Here is an 18,819-nt window from a genome sequence, read left to right as displayed (position 1 = left end):
GCGTCTCTGCTTTTACTACTCCCCCAGTCTCTGCGTCTCTGCCTTTACTACTCCCCCAGTCTCTGCGTCTCTGCCTTTACTACTCCCGTCTCTGCGCCTCTGCCTTTACTCCCCCAGTCTCTGCGTCTCTGCCTTTACTACTCCCCCAGTCTCTGCGTCTCTGCCTTTACTACTCCCCGATCTCTGCGTCTCTGCCTTTACTACTCCCCCAGTCTCTGCGTCTCTGCCTTAAGTACTCCCCGAGTCTCTGCGTCTCTGCCTTTACTACTCCCCCAGTCTCTGCGTCTCGGCCTTTTCTACTCCCAGTCTCTGCGTCTCTGCCTTTTCTACTCCCAGTCTCTGCGTCTCTGCCTTTACTGCTCCCCGAGTCTCTGCGTCTCTGCCTTTACTACTCCCCCAGTCTCTGCGTCTCTGCCTTTTCTACTCCCAGTCTCTGCGTCTCTGCCTTTACTACTCCCAGTATCTGCGTCTCTGCCTTTACTACTCCCCGAGTCTCTGCGTCTCTGCCTTTACTACTCCCCCCGTCTCTGCGTCTCTGCCTTTACTACTCCCCGAGTCTCTGCGTCTCTGCCTTTTCCACTCCCAACCTCTGCGTCTCTGCCTTAACTACTCCCCGAGTCTCTGCGTCTCTGCCTTTACTTCTCCCCCAGTCTCTGCGTCTCTGCCTTTACTACTCCCCGAGTCTCTGTGTCTCTGCCTTTACTACTCCCCCAGTCTCTGTGTCTCTGCCTTTACTACTCCCCCAGCCTCTGTGTCTCTCCCTTTACTACTCCCCCAGCCTCTGTGTGTCTGCCTTTACTACTCCCCCAGCCTCTGTGTCTCTGCCTTTTCTACTCCCAGTCTCTGCGTCTCTGCCTTTACTACTCCCCGAGTCTCTGCGTCTCTGCCTTTACTACTCCCCCAGTCTCTGTGTCTCTGCCTTTATTACTCCCCCAGTCTCTGTGTCTCTGCCTTTACTACTCCCCGAGTCTCTGCGTCTCTGCCTTTACTACTCCCCCAGTCTCTGTGTCTCTGCCTTTATTACTCCCCCAGTCTCTGTGTCTCTGCCTTTACTACTCCCCGAGTCTCTGCGTCTCTGCCTTTACTACTCCCCCAGTCTCTGCGTCTCTCCCTTTACTACTTCCCCAGTCTCTGCGTCTCTGCCTTTACTACTCCCCGAGTCTCTGCGTCTCTGCCTTTATTACTCCCCCAGTCTCTGTGTCTCTGCCTTTATTACTCCCCCAGTCTCTGTGTCTCTGCCTTTACTACTCCCCGAGTCTCTGCGTCTCTGCCTTTACTACTCCCCCAGTCTCTGCGTCTCTCCCTTTACTACTCCCCCAGCCTCTGTGTCTCTCCCTTTACTACTCCCCCAGCCTCTGTGTCTCTCCCTTTTCTACTCCCAGTCTCTGCGTCTCTGCCTTTACTACTCCCCAGCCTCTGTGTCTCTCCCTTTTCTACTCCCAGTCTCTGCGTCTCTGCCTTTACTACTCCCCAGTCTCTGTGTCTCTGCCTTTACTACTCCCCCAGTCTCTGTGTCTCTGCCTTTACTACTCCCCGAGTCTCTGTGTCTCTGCCTTTACTACTCCCCCAGTCTCTGTGTCTCTGCCTTTACTACTCCCCCAGCCTCTGTGTCTCTCCCTTTACTACTCCCCCAGCCTCTGTGTGTCTGCCTTTACTACTCCCCCAGTCTCTGTGTCTCTGCCTTTTCTACTCCCAGTCTCTGCGTCTCTGCCTTTACTACTCCCCGAGTCTCTGCGTCTCTGCCTTTACTACTCCCCCAGTCTCTGTGTCTCTGCCTTTATTACTCCCCCAGTCTCTGTGTCTCTGCCTTTACTACTCCCCGAGTCTCTGCGTCTCTGCCTTTACTACTCCCCCAGTCTCTGTGTCTCTGCCTTTACTACTCCCCGAGTCTCTGCGTCTCTGCCTTTACTACTCCCCCAGTCTCTGCGTCTCTCCCTTTACTACTTCCCCAGTCTCTGCGTCTCTGCCTTTACTACTCCCCGAGTCTCTGCGTCTCTGCCTTTATTACTCCCCCAGTCTCTGTGTCTCTGCCTTTATTACTCCCCCAGTCTCTGTGTCTCTGCCTTTACTACTCCCCGAGTCTCTGCGTCTCTGCCTTTACTCCTCCCCCAGTCTCTGCGTCTCTCCCTTTACTACTCCCCCAGCCTCTGTGTCTCTCCCTTTACTACTCCCCCAGCCTCTGTGTCTCTCCCTTTTCTACTCCCAGTCTCTGCGTCTCTGCCTTTACTACTCCCCAGCCTCTGTGTCTCTCCCTTTTCTACTCCCAGTCTCTGCGTCTCTGCCTTTACTACTCCCCAGTCTCTGTGTCTCTGCCTTTACTACTCCCCCAGTCTCTGCGTCTCTGCCTTTACTACTCCCCCAGCCACTGTGTCTCTGCCTTTACTACTGCCCCAGCCTCTGTGTCTCTGCCTTTACTACTCCCCCAGTCTCTGCGTCTCTGCCTTTACTACTCCCCCAGCCTCTATGTCTCTGCCTTTACTACTCCCCCAGTCTCTGCGTCTCTGCCTTTACTACTCCCCCAGTCTCTGCGTCTCAGCCTTTACTACTCCCCCAGTCTCTGCGTCTCTGCCTTTACTACTCCCCCAGTCTCTGCGTCTCTGCCTTTACTACTGCCCCAGTCTCTGCGTCTCTGCCTTCACTCCCACAGTCTCTGCGTCTCTGCCTTTACTACTCCCCCAGTCTCTGTGTCTCTGCCTTTACTACTCCCCCAGTCTCTGTGTCTCTGCCTTTACTACTCCCCCAGTCTCTGCGTCTCTGCCTTTACTACTCCCCGTGTCTCTGCGTGTCTGCCTTTACTACTCCCCCAGTCTCTGCGTCTCTGCCTTTACTACTCCCCCAGTGTCTGTGTCTCTGCCTTTACTACTCCCCCAGTCTCTGCGTCTCTGCCTTTTCTACTCCCAGTCTCTGCGTCTCTGCCTTTACTACTCCCCGAGTCTCTGCGCCTCGGCCTTTACTACTCCCCGAGTCTCTGCCTTTATTACTCCCCCCGTCTCTGCATCTCTGCCTTTACTCCCCGAGTCTCTGTGTCTCTGCCTTTACTACTCCCCCAGTCTCTGCGTCTCTGCCTTTACTCCCCCAGTCTCTGCGTCTCTGCCTTTACTACTCCCCCAGTCTCTGCGTCTCTGCCTTTACTACTCCCCCAGTCTCTGCGTCTCTGCCTTTACTACTCCCCCAGTCTCTGTGTCTCTGCCTTTACTACTCCCCCAGTCTCTGTGTCTCTGCCTTTACTACTCCCCCAGTCTCTGTGTCTCTGCCTTTACTACTCCCCCAGTCTCTGTGTCTCTGCCTTTTCTACTCCCAGTCTCTGCGTCTCTGCCTTTACTACTCCCCGAGTCTCTGCGTCTCGGCCTTTACTACTCCCCGAGTCTCTGCCTTTATTACTCCCCCCGTCTCTGCATCTCTGCCTTTACTCCCCGAGTCTCTGTGTCTCTGCCTTTACTACTCCCCCAGTCTCTGCGTCTCTGCCTTTACTCCCCCAGTCTCTGCGTCTCTGCCTTAACTACTCCCCCAGTCTCTGTGTCTCTGCCTTTACTACTCCCCCAGTCTCTGCGTCTCTGCCTTTACTACTCCCCCAGTCTCTGCGTCTCTGCCTTTACTACTCCCCGAGTCTCTGTGTCTCTGCCTTTTCTACTCCCAGTCTCTGCGTCTCTGCCTTTTCTACTCCCAGTCTCTGCGTCTCTGCCTTTACTACTCCCCCAGTCTCTGTGTCTCTGCCTTTACTACTCCCCCAGTCTCTGCGTCTCTGCCTTTACTACTCCCCCAGTCTCTGTGTCTCTGCCTTTTCTACTCCCCCAGTCTCTGTGTCTCTGCCTTTACTACTCCCCCAGTCTCTGCGCCTCTGCCTTTACTACTCCCCCAGTCTCTGTGTCTCTGCCTTTACTACTCCCCCAGTCTCTTCGTCTCTGCCTTTCCTCCCCCCAGTCTCTGCGTCTCTGCCTTTTCTACTCCCAGTCTCCGTGTCTCTGCCTTTACTACTCCCCCAGTCTCTGCGTCTCTGCCTTTACTACTCCCCCAGCCTCTGTGTCTCTGCCTTTACTACTCCCCCAGTCTCTGCGTCTCTGCCTTTACTACTCCCCCAGTCTCTGTGTCTCTGCCTTTCCTACTCCCCCAGTCTCTGTGTCTCTGCCTTTACTACTCCCCCAGTCTCTGCGTCTCTGCCTTTACTACTCCCCCAGTCTCTGTGTCTCTGCCTTTTCTCCTCCCCCAGTCTCTGTGTCTCTGCCTTTACTCCTCCTCCAGTCTCTGCGCCTCTGCCTTTTCTACTCCCCCAGTCTCTGTGTCTCTGCCTTTACTACTCCCCCAGTCTCTTCGTCTCTGCCTTTACTCCCCCCAGTCTCTGCGTCTCTGCCTTTTCTACTCCCAGTCTCCGTGTCTCTCCCTTTACTACTCCCCCAGTCTCTGCGTCTCTGCCTTTACTACTCCCCCAGCCTCTGTGTCTCTGCCTTTACTACTCCCCCAGCCTCTGTGTCTCTGCCTTTACTACTCCCCCAGTCTCTGCGTCTCTGCCTTTTCGACTCCCAGTCTCTGCGTCTCTGCCTTTACTACTCCCCGAGTCTCTGCCTTTATTACTCCCCGTCTCTGCGTCTCTGCCTTTTCTACTCCCCCAGTCTCTGTGTCTCTGCCTTTACTACTCCCCCAGTCTCTTCGTCTCTGCCTTTACTCCCCCCAGTCTCTGCGTCTCTGCCTTTTCTACTCCCAGTCTCCGTGTCTCTCCCTTTACTACTCCCCCAGTCTCTGCGTCTCTGCCTTTACTACTCCCCCAGCCTCTGTGTCTCTGCCTTTACTACTCCCCCAGCCTCTGTGTCTCTGCCTTTACTACTCCCCCAGTCTCTGCGTCTCTGCCTTTTCGACTCCCAGTCTCTGCGTCTCTGCCTTTACTACTCCCCGAGTCTCTGCCTTTATTACTCCCCGTCTCTGCGTCTCTGCCTTTACTCCTCCCCCAGCCTCTGTGTCTCTGCGTTTACTCCCCGAGTCTCTGTTTCTGCCTTTACTACTCCCCCAGTCTCTGCGTCTCTGCCTTTACTCCCCCAGTCTCTGCGTCTCTGCCTTTACTACTCCCCCAGTCTCTGCGTCTCTGCCTTTACTACTCTCCCCGTCTCTGCGTCTCTGCCTTTACTCCCCCAGTCTCTGCGTCTCTGCCTTTACTACTCCCCCAGTCTCTGCGTCTCTGCCTTTACTACTGCCCCAGCCTCTGTGTCTCTGCCTTAACTACTCCCAGTAAGAAGTCTCACAACACCAGGTTAAAGTCCAACAGGTTTATTTGGTAGCAAATACCATAAGCTTTCGGAGCGCTGCCCCTTCGTCAGATGGAGTGGTTATCTGTTCTCAAACAGTGCACAGAGACACAGAAATCAAATTACCGAATACTGATTAGAATGCAATAATAACTAATCAGTATTCTGTAATTTGATTTCTGTGTCTCTGTGCACTGTTTGAGAACAGATAACCACTCCATCTGACGAAGGGGCAGCGCTCCGAAAGCTTATGGTATTTGCTACCAAATAAACCTGTTGGACTTTAACCTGGTGTTGTGAGACTTCTTACTGTGCTTACCCCAGTCCAACGCCGGCATCTCCACATCTTAACTACTCCCCCAGTCTCTGCGTCTCTGCCTTTTCTACTCCCAGTCTCCGTGTCTCTGCCTTTACTACTCCCCCAGCCTCTGTGTCTCTGCCTTTTCTACTCCTAGTCTCCGTGTCTCTGCCTTTACTACTCCCCGAGTCTCTGCGTCTCTGCCTTTACTACTCCCCCAGTCTCTGTGTCTCTGCCTTTTCTACTCCCAGTCTCTGCGTCTCTGCCTTTACTACTCCCCGAGTCTCTGCGTCTCTGCCTTTACTACTCCCCAAGTCTCTGCCTTTATTACTCCCCCAGTCTCTGCGTCTCTGCCTTAACTACTCCCCCAGTCTCTGCGTCTCTGCCTTTACTACTCCCCCAGTCTCTGCGTCTCTGCCTTTACTACTCCCCCAGTCTCTGTGTCTCTGCCTTTACTACTCCCCGAGTCTCTGCGTCTCTGCCTTTACTACTCCCCCAGTCTCTGCGTCTCTGCCTTTACTACTCCCCCAGTCTCTGTGTCTCTGCCTTTACTACTCCCCAAGTCTCTGCCTTTATTACTCCCCCAGTCTCTGCGTCTCTGCCTTAACTACTCCCCCAGTCTCTGTGTCTCTGCCTTTTCTACTCCTAGTCTCCGTGTCTCTGCCTTTACTACTCCCCGAGTCTCTGCGTCTCTGCCTTTACTACTCCCCCAGTCTCTGTGTCTCTGCCTTTTCTACTCCCAGTCTCTGCGTCTCTGCCTTTACTACTCCCCGAGTCTCTGCATCTCTGCCTTTACTACTCCCCAAGTCTCTGCCTTTACTACTCCCCAAGTCTCTGCCTTTATTACTCCCCCAGTCTCTGCGTCTCTGCCTTTACTACTCCCCCAGCCTCTGTGTCTCTGCCTTTACTCCCCGAGTCTCTGTGTCTCTGCCTTTACTACTCCCCCAGTCTCTGCGTCTCTGCCTTTACTACTCTCCCCGTCTCTGCGTCTCTGCCTTTATTACTCCCCCAGTCTCTGCGTCTCTGCGTTAACTCCTCCCCCAGTCTCTGCGTCTCTGCCTTTACTACTCCCCCAGTCTCTGCGTCTCTGCCTTTACTACTCCCCCAGTCTCTGCGTCTCTGCCTTTACTACTCCCCCAATCTCTGCATCTCTGTGGTAACCACTCACACAGTCTCTGCATCTCGTAACTGCCATTTCTCTTTCTCATGTATCTTCTGCCTCTCACATTTATCATGCAACCATGTCACATCTTCCACAGAATACTCGACAGCTTCTCTCTTTCCTGCTTGCCGTCTCCTTCCCCACTTCCTCACTCTGTTCCTTTCACCTTTACTGATTTTAGTTTGATGGAGTGGTAATATTGATTTGCCACAATAGATGTTTGTCTGACCTGCTTTCTGTTCCCAGCATTTTCTGTTTTTAAAACAATGAAATGAGTTTGGGAATTGCTGCTACTATCTGCCCTGAACTACTAGAAATTACAGATCAAGTCAAGCTCACATGAATCTGGAACAAAATCCATTGGCACGTGGAAACTCCAATAAATAAATGAATGCCGTCACGGATTGTTAAGGAAAATCATGTCTGACTGAGGTCTTTGATGAAGTAATGGAAAAAGTACTGCAGAACTTTCCTCTCGCCTTGTTTTCAAATACCATTTTGACTTCAGCCCTCCCTCTATCAATAATCTCCTCCAGCTCCACATCCTTCTCTCTTGCTGTAATCTCCTCCAGGCCCACATCCCTCCCTATCTCTGCAATCTCCTTCAGCCCCACATCCCTCCCTATCTCTGTAATCTCCTTTAGCCCCATATTTATTTATTATTAATATTTCAACTAGATTTATATTAACACTGCAATGAAGTTGCTATGAAAATCCCCTAGTCGCCACACTCCGGCGCCTATTCGGGTACACTGAGGGAGAATTTAGCATGGTCAAAACACCCAACCAGCAGGTTTTTCAGACTGTGGAAGGAAACTGGAGCACCCGGAGGAAACCCACACAGACACGAGGAGAATGTGCAGACTCCGCAGAGCCGGTGACCCAAGCCGGGAATCGAATCCGGATCTCTGGAGCTGTGAGGCAGCAGTGCTAACCACTGTGCCATTATGCCTCACTATCTCTAATCTCCCCTAGCCCCACATCCCTCCTTATCTGTGTAATAAACTCCCACCCCACAAACCTCACATATAACTGTACTTCTCTAATTCTGTTGAACTCTTGACATCCTCAATTGAATCACTCTGTGCTTCTCTAGCTGATGTAAAACAGGTATGTTTTAAGGTCCAGCCACTTTCAAGCCAGGGAGAAGATAGGTTTGTTTGGTAAGTGGGTAGGATTTGGTGTTTCCGAGTGGCCCAGGGTGGTGGGAGGGCTGAGGAGGTTGGGAGGGGTGCTGGGAGGTCATGGGGACATGGGGTGGGGCAGTTGGGTGTGGGGAATAAAGTCGAGGTGGATGGGGAGGACCAGGGGAGTTCTGTGGGTGGTCAGGTGGTGTGTTGGGTCTGGTGGGATCCCTTGGGGGTCTTGGAGTTCAATGGGAATGGAGGAGAGGTAGTTGGATGTCCTGTGGATGGTGTGAGGGCTATTGTGGGAGGATGTGGAGGGCAGTTGGCATTCCCATGGGGGCGGTGGGGGGAGGGGTTGTTGGAATGGGTCAGTGCTAAAGTTACCCAGAAGCTGGAAGTGGTTTTAATTAGCATAACCTTTTGTGGATAACAATGTCTTTAAGAAAGTTAAAACCTTTCAATTATCGGATAGTTCCCAGTGTAGGGGAATTGACCAACAGAGCTTTGATCTTCCTGGGTAATTACCCTGGGAACCCCCGCTGGCTGGGGGGATGCCCGAGCAGATCTTTGGGGTATCTCCCAGTTGTACTGCCCGGGTGCTTGGACATTACTGGTCAATATCTTACAGACATAAATACAAGTTGTACATTTTGAAAGATGATGGCAAAATAAATTATTCTTCAAATCTAATTTGCAATCATTTTGTGATGCTTTGCATCATTTGCTATTAATGCTGATGTTCAGTCCCATCATGCACTGCTCTTTAGATTACAGCTCCTACCCTGGGGGTTAAAAAATCCTGTCATCCAAAATACATTGGGCCTGCCCTCAAATATCCAGGTGGAAAATTGTGCGTTTCTCTCCAGAAACTCTGTGAACCAAAATCCCAATGTAGAAGAATCCCAGGAAATCCTCTTCCACACCACAGGGACACGAGCATTGTACATGTTATCCAAGGCATCTGTTAAATTCTGTAACAGAAAAGAAAGAGAGCATTGCACTTCATACAGAACCCTGTACTCACCCAGAAGCAGACAAATGATGGAAGGTGATTTTTTTCTTTATTTGTTTACAGAATGAAACATCACTGGCTAGGCTGACATTTATTACCCACCCCTATTTGCCCTTTAGAAAGCAATGAGCCACTTTGTTGAACCGCTGAAATTCCTGCCATGTGGGTATACCCACAGTGCTATTAGGGAGGGATTTCCAGGATTGTTACTCAGTGGCGATGAAGGAGGGATGATAATCAAAAGTCATTGAGCAAAGTAAAAGCCAGTAACACAGTGATTAGCACTGCTGCTTCACAGCGTCAGAGACCCGGGTTCGATTCCCGGCTTGGGTCACTGTCTGTGTGGAGTTTGCACGTTCTCCCCGTGTCTGCGTGGGTTTCCTCCGGGTGCTCTGGTTTCCTCCCACATTCTGAAAGACATGCTGGTTAGGTGCATTGACCCAAACAGACGTCGAACTGTGGCAACTAGGGGAATTTCACAGTAACTTCATTGCAGTGTTAATGTAAGCCTTATTTGTGACTAATAAATAAACTTTTAAAAAAAAGCTCGTGGTGTAGGAATAACATATTGGCATGGATAGAAGATTGGCGAGCTAACAAGAAAATGAGTTGGTGTAAATGGGTCTTTTTCTGGTTGGCAAGATGAAATGAGGCTAGTTGGTCTAACGGCAGTGGTAGGGAAATTATTGGAAAAATTCTGAGGGACAGGATTAATCAACATTTGGAAAGGCAGGGATTGATCAGGGATAGTCAGCATGGATTTGTTGGTGGGAGATCCTGTCTAACTAATTTAATTGAGTTTTTTGAAAAGGTAACTAAATACATTGATGAAGGTAGTTGATGTGGTGACGGAGTAGCGGTATTAGTTAGGGAGCATATTACAGCAGTGCAGAGGGAGGACAATTTAGAGGGGTCATGTAATGAGTTGCTGTGGGTGGAGCTCAGAAACAGGAAAGGTGCAATCACTATGCTGGGGGTATACTACAGGCCACCCAACAGCCCACGGGAAGTGGAGGAACGGATATGTCAGGAGATTCTGGATATGTGCAGAAAAAATAGGGTTGTTGTAGTGGGAGACTTCAATTTCCCTGGTATAGACTGGAAAGTGCTTAGGGCTGGGGGTCTGGACGGGGAGGAATTTGTAAAATGCGCACTGGAAGGTTTTTTGGAACAGTATGTAGATAGCCCAACTAGAGAGGGGGCTATACTGGATCTAGTTCTGGGAAATGAGCCCGGTCAGGTCGTCAAAGTTTCGGCAGGGGAACATGTGGCAAATAGTGACCACAACTCTGTTAACTTTAGGATAGTAATGGACAAGGACGAGTGTTGTCCTAAGGGTAAGGTGCTAAATTGGGGGAAGGCTAACTAGAGCCGGATTAGGCAGAAATTGGTGGCCGTTGATTGGGAGAGGCTGTTCGGGGGTAAGTCCACGTCTGGCATGTGGGAGTCTTTTAAGGAACAGTTGATAAGGCTGCAGGACAGGCATGTGCCTGTAAAAAGGAAGGATAGGAAAGGTAGGATTCGAGAGCCAAGGATAACCAGGGAAATTGAGGATCTGATCAAAAAGAAAAGAGGCTTATATTAGGTCCAGGCAACTGAAAACAGATGGAGCTCTGGAGGAATACAGAGAGAGTAGGAAGGAACTCAAACGGGGAGTTAGAAGGGCAAAAAGAGATCATGAAATGTTCTTGGCAGACAGGATTAAGGAGAATCCTAAGGCATTTTATTCATATGTTCGGAACAAAAGAGTTGTCAGGGAAAAAGTCGGACCTCTCAGGGACGAAGGAGGGGAATTATGCTTAGAACCCAAGGGAATAGGGGAGATCCTAAATGAATACTTTGCATCAGTATTCACAAAGGAGAGGGACTTGTTGACTGGGAGTGTCTCAGAGGGAGGTGTCGACCCGTTAGAGAGAATCTCCATTACAAGGGAGGAAGTGTTAGGTTTTTTAGGTAACATTAAAACTGACAAATCCCCAGGGCCTGATGGCATCTATTCTAGACTGCTCAGGGAGACAAGAGATGTAAGTGCTGGGCCTCTGACGGAAATCTTTGTCTCTTCGTTGGACACAGGTGAGGTCCCTGAGAATTGGAGGACAGCGAATGTGGCACCGTTATTTAAGAAGGGTAGCAGGGATAACCCGGGTAATTATAGGCCAGTGAGCTTGACATCCGTGGTAGGGAAGTTGTTGGAGAGGATTCTTAGAGACAGGATGTATGCGCATTTAGAACGGAACAATCTCATTAGTGACAGACAGCATGGTTTTGTAAGAGGGAGGTCGTGCCTTACAAATTTGGTGGAGTTTTTTGAGGAAGTGACAAAAACCGTTGACGAAGGAAGGGCCGTGGATGTCGTCTATGTGGATTTCAGTAAGGCATTTGACAAAGTCCCTCATGGCAGGTTGGTTAAGAAGGTTAAGGCTCATGGGATACAAGGAGAGGTGGCTAGATGGGTAGAAAACTGGCTTGGCCACAGGAGACAGAGGGTAGCAGTCGAAGGGTCTTTTTCCGGCTGGAGGTCTGTGACCAGTGGTGTTCCGCAGGGCTCTGTACTGGGACCTCTGCTATTTGTGATATATATAAATGATTTGGAAGAAGGTGTAACTGGTGTTATCAGCAAGTTTGCGGATGACACGAAGATGGCTGGACTTGCGGATAGCGATGAACATTGTCGGACAATACAGCAGGATATAGATAGGCTGGAAAATTGGGCGGAGAAATGGCAGATGGAATTTATTCCAGATAAATGCGAAGTGATGCATTTTGGAAGAACTAATGTAGGGGGGAGTTACACAATAAATGGCAGAGCCATCAAGAGTATAGAAACACAGAGGGACCTAGGTGTGCAAGTCCACAAATCCTTGAAGGTGGTGAAGAAGGCATATGGTATGCTTGCCTTTATAGGATGGGGTATAGAGTATAAAAGCTGGAGTCTGATGTTGCAGCTGTATAGAATGCTGGTTAGGCCACATTTGGAGTACTGCGTCTAGTTCTGGTTGCCGCACTACCAGAAGGACGTGGAGGCTTTAGAGAGAGTGCAGAGAAGGTTTACCAGGATGTTGCCTGGTATGGAGGGTCTTAGCTATGAGGAGAGATTGGGTAAACTGGGCTTGTTCTCCCTGGAAAGACGGAGAATGAGGGGAGACCTAATAGAGGTGTACAAAATTATGAAGGGTATTGATAGGGTGAACAGTGGGAAGCTTTTTCCCAGGTTGGAGGTGACGATCACGAGGGGTCATGGGCTCAAGGTGAGAGGGGCGAGGTATAACTCAGATATCAGAGGGACGTCTTTTACACAGAGAGTGATGGGGGCCTGGAATGCGCTGCCAAGTAGGGTGGTGGAGGCAGACATGCTGGCATCGTTTAAGACTTACCTGGATAGTCACATGAGCAGTCTGGGAATGGAGGGATACAAACGAATGGTCTAGTTGGACCAATGAGCAGCACAGGCTTGGAGGGCCGAAGGGCCTGTTTCCTGTGCTGTACTGTTCTTTGTTCTTTGGTTTACATGGACTTCAGTAAGGCCTTTGACAAGGTCCCACCTGGAAGGCTGGTCCAAAAGGTTAGAGACCATGGGATCCAAGGCAAATCGGCAAATTGGATCCAAAATTGGCTTGTTAATAGGAGGCAAATTGTGGAGGGCTGGTTTGGTGATTGGAATCCTGTGACCAGTGCTATACCACAAGGATTGGTGTTGGGGCCCTTGCTGTTTGTTATATACATTAACAACTTGAATGTGAATGTAGAAGATATAATTAGTAAATTTATAGATGACACAAAAGTTGGTGGTGTTGTTAATGATGAGGAGGATAGTCTTAGGCTACAGACTGGTATCAATCAGCTGCTAAATTGGGTAGAACAATGACAGTATTGAGGAACAAAGGGACCTTGGCATATAAGTCCATAGATCCCTGAAGGTGGCAGCGCAGGCAGATAGTGTGGTGAAGACGACATACAGAATGCTTGCCTTTATTCGCCAGGGCATGGAGGATTGTGGGAGTTTGGATTTCACCACTGCCTGAAAATGTAAAGGCAAAATCACTCAACTATTTCAAAGGTGTTGGAATTGCACCCTCAAGTGCTGTAACCTGCAGGGCTATGGACCAAATGCTGGATAGTGGGATTAGGCTGGGTGGCTCATTTTTCAGCTAGCCCAGGCACGATGGGCCAAGTGGCTTCTTTCTGTGCTGTAAACTTTCTATGATTCTATGAAATTTTTCCTTGTCTAAACTGAGCAACAACATACTGCAAACTACAAGATATTGGCCGGAATTCTCTGATCTCATTCACCCCACCCCGCTGCAGTGAGAATGGAGAATTTGGTGCTCAACCTAAACTCCATTTATTGCAGCGGGACTGGAGAATCCCAGCCACGGGCAATGTCTGTGTTTTGTGGGCATTGCGTTTATTCCCAGCTGAAACCTGGAAGAAGCCAAATGCATAACATAAAGAGACAGGGACCCCACGACAACCACTGGCAATGGCTTTTTACTGGCTTTGAAATTGGAATTGTGTCTGCAGCAGTTGGAAGATTTCTGCTATGAATTCTTTAATAAAGTCGCTGAAGTTAAGGTAAGAGAATTGCCTTCTAAGGACCATCTTTGGATGAAACCTCCTGCTGAGAACTCTTCTTCTCCATCTCCTTCCAGCAGTTTTTTCTGCACTGCACAGCCCTTTCTTCAGTGGCAGGAGTGTGTACCAAATGCAAGATGCACTCATCAAGGCTCCTTCAACAGCATCTTGTAAACCTGTGTCTTCTATCACTGAGAAGAAGGGTAGCAGATGCTGGGAACGCCATCACCTACAAGTTCCCCTCCAAGTCACTCACCATTCTGACTTGGAACTTCTTCACTGTTCCTTTACTATCATTGAGTCAAAAACCTGGAACTCCCTCCGTAGGATGGCATGGTGGCACAGTTGTTAACACTGCTGCCTCACAGCACCAGAGAAAGAGAGAGAGAGTGCCAAGGTTCAATTTCAGCCTTGGGTGACTGTCTGCATGGAGTTTGCATGTTCTCCCTGTGTCTGAGTGGGTTTCCTCCAGGTGCTCTGGTTTCCCCCCACAGTCCAACAAAGTGCAGGCTAGATGGATTGGTCCTTAGTATCCAAAGATGTGTAGGTTAGGGGGATTAGTGGGGTAAATACCATGGTTCACGAAAGAGGTGGAATGTCTTGTGAAAAGGAAGAGGGAAGCTTATGTAGGGATGAGGAAACAAGGTTCAGATGGCTCGATTGAGGGTTACAAGTTTTCAAGGAATGAGCTGAAAAAGGGGCTTAGGAGAGCTAGGAGGGGACACGAGAAGTCCTTGGCGGGTCGGATCAAGGAAAACCCCAAGGCTTTTTACTCTTATGTGAGGAATAAAAGAATGGCCAGGGTGAGGTTAGGGCCGGTCAAGGACAGTAGTGGGAACTTGTGTATGGAGTCAGTAGAGATAGGCGAGGTGATGAATGAATACTTTTCTTCAGTGTTCACCAAGGAGAGGGGCCATGTTTTTGAGGAAGAGAAGGTGTTACAGGCTAATAGGCTGGAGGAAATAGATGTTCGGAGGGAGGATGTCCTGGCAGTTTTGAATAAACTGAAGGTCGATAAGTCTCCTGGGCCTGATGAAATGTATCCTAGGATTCTTTGGGAGGCAAGGGATGAGATTGCAGAGCCTTTGGCTTTGATCTTTGGGTCCTCACTGTCCACGGGGATGGTGCCAGAGGACTGGAGAGTGGCAAATGTTGTTCCTCTGTTTAAGAAAGGGAATAGAAATGACCCTGGTAATTATAGACCGGTTAGTCTTACTTCGGTGGTTGGTAAATTGATGGAAAAGGTCCTTAGGGATGGGATTTACGACCATTTAGAAAGATGCGGATTAATCCGGGATAGTCAGCACGGATTCGTGAAGGGCAAGTCGTGCCTCACAAATTTGATAGAATTTTTTGAGGAGGTAACTAAGTGTGTTGATGAAGGTAGGGCAGTTGATGTCATATACATGGATTTTAGTAAGGCGTTTGATAAGGTCCCCCATGGTCGGCTTATGATGAAAGTGAGGAGGTGTGGGATAGAGGGAAAGTTGGCCGATTGGATAGGTAACTGGCTGTCTGATCGAAGACAGAGGGTGGTGGCGGATGGAAAATTTTCGGATTGGAGGCAGGTTGCTAGCGGAGTGCCGCAGGGATCGGTGCTTGGTCCTCTGCTCTTTGTGATTTTTATTAATGACTTAGAGGAGGGGGCTGAAGGGTGGATCAGTAAATTTGCTGATGACACCAAGATTGGTGGAGTAGTGGATGAGGTGGAGGGCTGTTGTAGGCTGCAAAGAGACATGGATAGGATGCAAAGCTGGGCTGAAAAATGGCAAATGGAGTTTAACCCTGATAAATGTGAGGTGATTCATTTTGGTAAGACTAATTTAAATGTGGATTACAGGGTCAAAGGTAGGGTTCTGAAGACTGTGGAGGAACAGAGAGATCTTGGGGTCCATATCCACAGATCTCTAAAGGTTGCCACTCAAGTGGATAGAGCTGTGAAGAACGCCTATAGTGTGTTAGCTTTTATTAACAGGGGGTTGGAGTTTAAGAGCCGTGGGGTTATGCTGCAACTGTACAGGACCTTGGTGAGACCACATTTGGAATATTGTGTGCAGTTCTGGTCACCTCACTATAAGAAGAATGTGGAAGCGCTGGAAAGAGTGCAGAGGAGATTTACCAGGATGCTGCCTGGTTTCGAGGGTAGGTCTTATGAGGAAAGGTTGGGGGAGCTAGGGCTGTTCTCTCTGGAGCGGAGGAGGCTGAGGGGAGACTTAATAGAGGTTTATAAAATGATGAAGGGGATAGATAGAGTGAACGTTCAAAGACTATTTCCTCGGATGGATGGAGCTATTACAAGGGGGCATAACTATAGGGTTCGTGGTGGGAGATACAGGAAGGATATCAGAGGTAGGTTCTTTACGCAGAGAGTGGTTGGGGTGTGGAATGGACTGCCTGCAGTGATAGTGGAGTCAGACACTTTAGGAACATTTAAGCGGTTATTGGATAGGCACATGGAGCACACCAGGATGATAGGGAGTGGGATAGCTTGATCTTGGTTTCAGATAAAGCTCGGCACAACATCGTGGGCCGAAGGGCCTGTTCTGTGCTGTACTGTTCTATGTTCTAAATGCATTGTTACAGGAGTAGAGTTTGGGTAAGATGCTCTGTTGGAGAGATGGGCTAAATGGCCTCCTACACTGAAGATATTCTATGATTCTAGGTGTATTAGCACTACATGGACTGCAGCAGTTGAAGAGTGCAGTTCACTATCACCTCCTGAAGGGCAATTAGGTCTAAACAGTAAACGCGGGCCTTGCAGTGATGCCATAGCCCATCAACAAATAATAAAAGAAAACTGAAAATGTGAGCTGGAGCTGCTGACCTCGCTCATGATAATGGTTCCCTCTATGGCCAGCTGTAAGTCAGTTAGGCAGTTCCGAAGCATCGTGATGACCTTCTGCATTCGGTCTATTTCTTGCCGCAGGAAAATATTCATCGAATTCAAAATTCCCATTTTTACGAGACAAGCTTTCACCTGTCAAAACAAAAAGGCTTTTTCAACAAGCAAAATATGTTTGTAGTCACCACTATTGTTCCAAATAGTGATCCCAAAAATCTCATTTTCAGAAATGTTCCCTTTACAGCAGCGAATCGATGAAGAGCAATTTGAAAGTGAAGCTGACTGATTTAGGGTCCAGTAGATCCAGAAGATTTTTATTCCATTTCAAGCCCATCTAGATTACTGAACTCTCTTTGTATAAGAACATAAGAAATAGAAGCAGGAGTAGGCCATCTAGCCCCTCGAGCCTGCCCCGCCATTCAATAAGATCATGGCTGATCTGATAGTGGTTTAGTTCCACTTACCTGCCCGCTCCCCATAACCCTTAATTCCCTTAATGGTTAAAAATCTATCTATCTGTGACTTAAACACATTTAACGAGGTAGCCTCTACTGCTTCATTGGGCAGAGTATTCCAAAGATAGGTTCATAATTTCCTTTCCCCCAGCTCCAACTCTTGCTCTTCGGTATATACCTATTCCTTTCCATCGCTAAAGTAAACGTAGCCGAATTGTGGTCACTATCACCAAAGTGCTCCCCTACCCCCAAATCTAACACCTGGTCTGGTTCATTACCCAGTACCAAATCCAATGTGGCCTCGCCTCTTGTTGGTCTATCTACATACTGTGTCAGGAAACCCTCCTGCACACATTGGACAAAAACTGACCCATCTAAAGTACTCGAACTATAGCTTTTCCAGTCAATATTTGCAAAGTTAAAGTCCCCCATAACAACTACCCTGTTACTTTCCCTCCTATCCAGAATCATCTTTGCAATCCTTTCCTCTACATCTCTGGAACTTTTCGGAGGCCTATAGAAAACTCCCAACAGGGTGACCTCTCCTTTCCTGTTTCTAACCTCAGCCCATACTACCTCAGTAGACTAGTCCTCATCAAACGTCCTTTCTGCCACCGTAATACTGTCCTTGACTAACAATGCCACACCTCCACCTCTTTTACCAACTTCCCTGCTCTTACTGAAACATCTAAACCCCGGAACCTGCAACAACCATTCCTGTCCCTGCTCTATCCATGTCTCCGAGATGGCCACAACATCGAAGTCCCAGGTACCAACTCATGCTGCAAGTTCACCCACCTTATTCCGGATGCTCCTGGCGTTGAAGTATACACACTTCAAACCGCCTTCCTGACTGCCAGTACACTCCTGCGACACTGAAACCTTATCCATGACCTCACTACCCTCAACCTCCTGTACACTGGATCTACAATTCAGGTTCCCATCCCCCTGCTGAATTAGTTTAAACCCTCCCGAAGAGCATTAGCAAATTTCCCTCCCAGGATATTGGTACCCCTCTGGTTCAGGTGTAGACCATCCCGTTTGTAGAGGTCCCACCTACCCCAGAATGAGCCCCAATTGTCCAGGTATCTGAATCCCTCCCTCCTGCACCATGTAACCACGTGTTCAACTGCTCTCTCTCCCTATTCCTCTCCTCACTATCACGTGGCACCAATGATGACCATGAAGCCATTGCCAATTGTGGTAAAAATCCATCTGGTTCACTAATTAGGAAAGGAAATCTGCCTTCCTTAGCTGGTCTGGTCTACATGTGACTCCAGATCCACAACAATGTGGTTGACTCTGAAATGCCGTTTAAAATGGAGGGCAGTTAGGGATGGGCAATAAATGCTGGCCCAGCCAGCAATGCCCACATACCATAAATGAATTTTTAAAAATGATTTAAATTGTGATACTTGACTTTAAAATGATTATACAGGCGAAAATACTTTTATTGTTGTCCTGTTGTCCATCAGAAACAGAAACTGCAGAGTCTTTTGCCTGGCAGCCTTCCCAGGACCTGACTCCATCCTGAATCCTGAACTTGGGTTTATTTGTATGAAAAGAATGGCTGGCTGTGACATTTTTAATATTCTGTGAATTATGATCTAAAGGAACCTGTCATTTATTGATGGTATCTTGATATTAACTCAGAGGTGTGGGCTATAATAACCAAAGAATAGGCAAAACCGGAACAAAGGAGGGATTTTACAATTATAAAAGCAAAATATTGTGGATGCTGGAATTCTGAAATAAAAATAGAAAATGCTGGATAAACTCAACAGGTCTGGCAGCATCTGTGAAGATAAAAAGAGTTAATGCTTCAATTCCATCTGACCCTTCTACAGTTTTTATTCAGGAGTTTTCAATTTCTGCTTTCAAATCACTCCATGTTATTGAGTGCCATTAAAATATTGGTATTTCCCCATTTCTGCAATGATATTCTCTTAGTTTGCAATTACAGCTTCATCATGAATATTTTTGGGCAGGATATTTTGACAGATAATGTCACCCCACCAATTCAGCCTCTTCTGGTGTCAGTATAGTGAGGGTGGTGGGTGCAAGGGAAAGAGGGTGGAGTCGAGAAGCCCCAATTCCCACTTCTAGTGCACTTCCCA

General features: G+C 48.6%; 1 protein-coding gene across 1 annotated transcript in view; it reads right to left on the bottom strand.

Moving 5' to 3' along the window:
• Nucleotides 1–18,819, bottom strand: part of LOC144493945 (dynein axonemal heavy chain 8-like) — a 1,745,965-nt gene that overhangs the window by 204,506 nt on the left and 1,522,640 nt on the right. The window contains exons 93-94 of the mRNA XM_078213522.1: nucleotides 16,230–16,382; nucleotides 8,603–8,792 (exon numbers count right to left, since the gene is read on the bottom strand). Coding sequence (XP_078069648.1) covers nucleotides 8,603–8,792; nucleotides 16,230–16,382 — 343 coding nt within the window. The remainder of the gene's footprint in view (nucleotides 1–8,602; nucleotides 8,793–16,229; nucleotides 16,383–18,819) is intronic.

The sequence above is a fragment of the Mustelus asterias genome, chromosome 5 (assembly GCF_964213995.1).
Source record: "Mustelus asterias chromosome 5, sMusAst1.hap1.1, whole genome shotgun sequence".
In the NCBI taxonomy this organism is placed as follows: Eukaryota; Metazoa; Chordata; class Chondrichthyes; order Carcharhiniformes; family Triakidae; genus Mustelus; species Mustelus asterias.
Note: the sequence above shows the minus strand (reverse complement) of the source record. Positions and strands in the feature narration are given on the sequence as shown.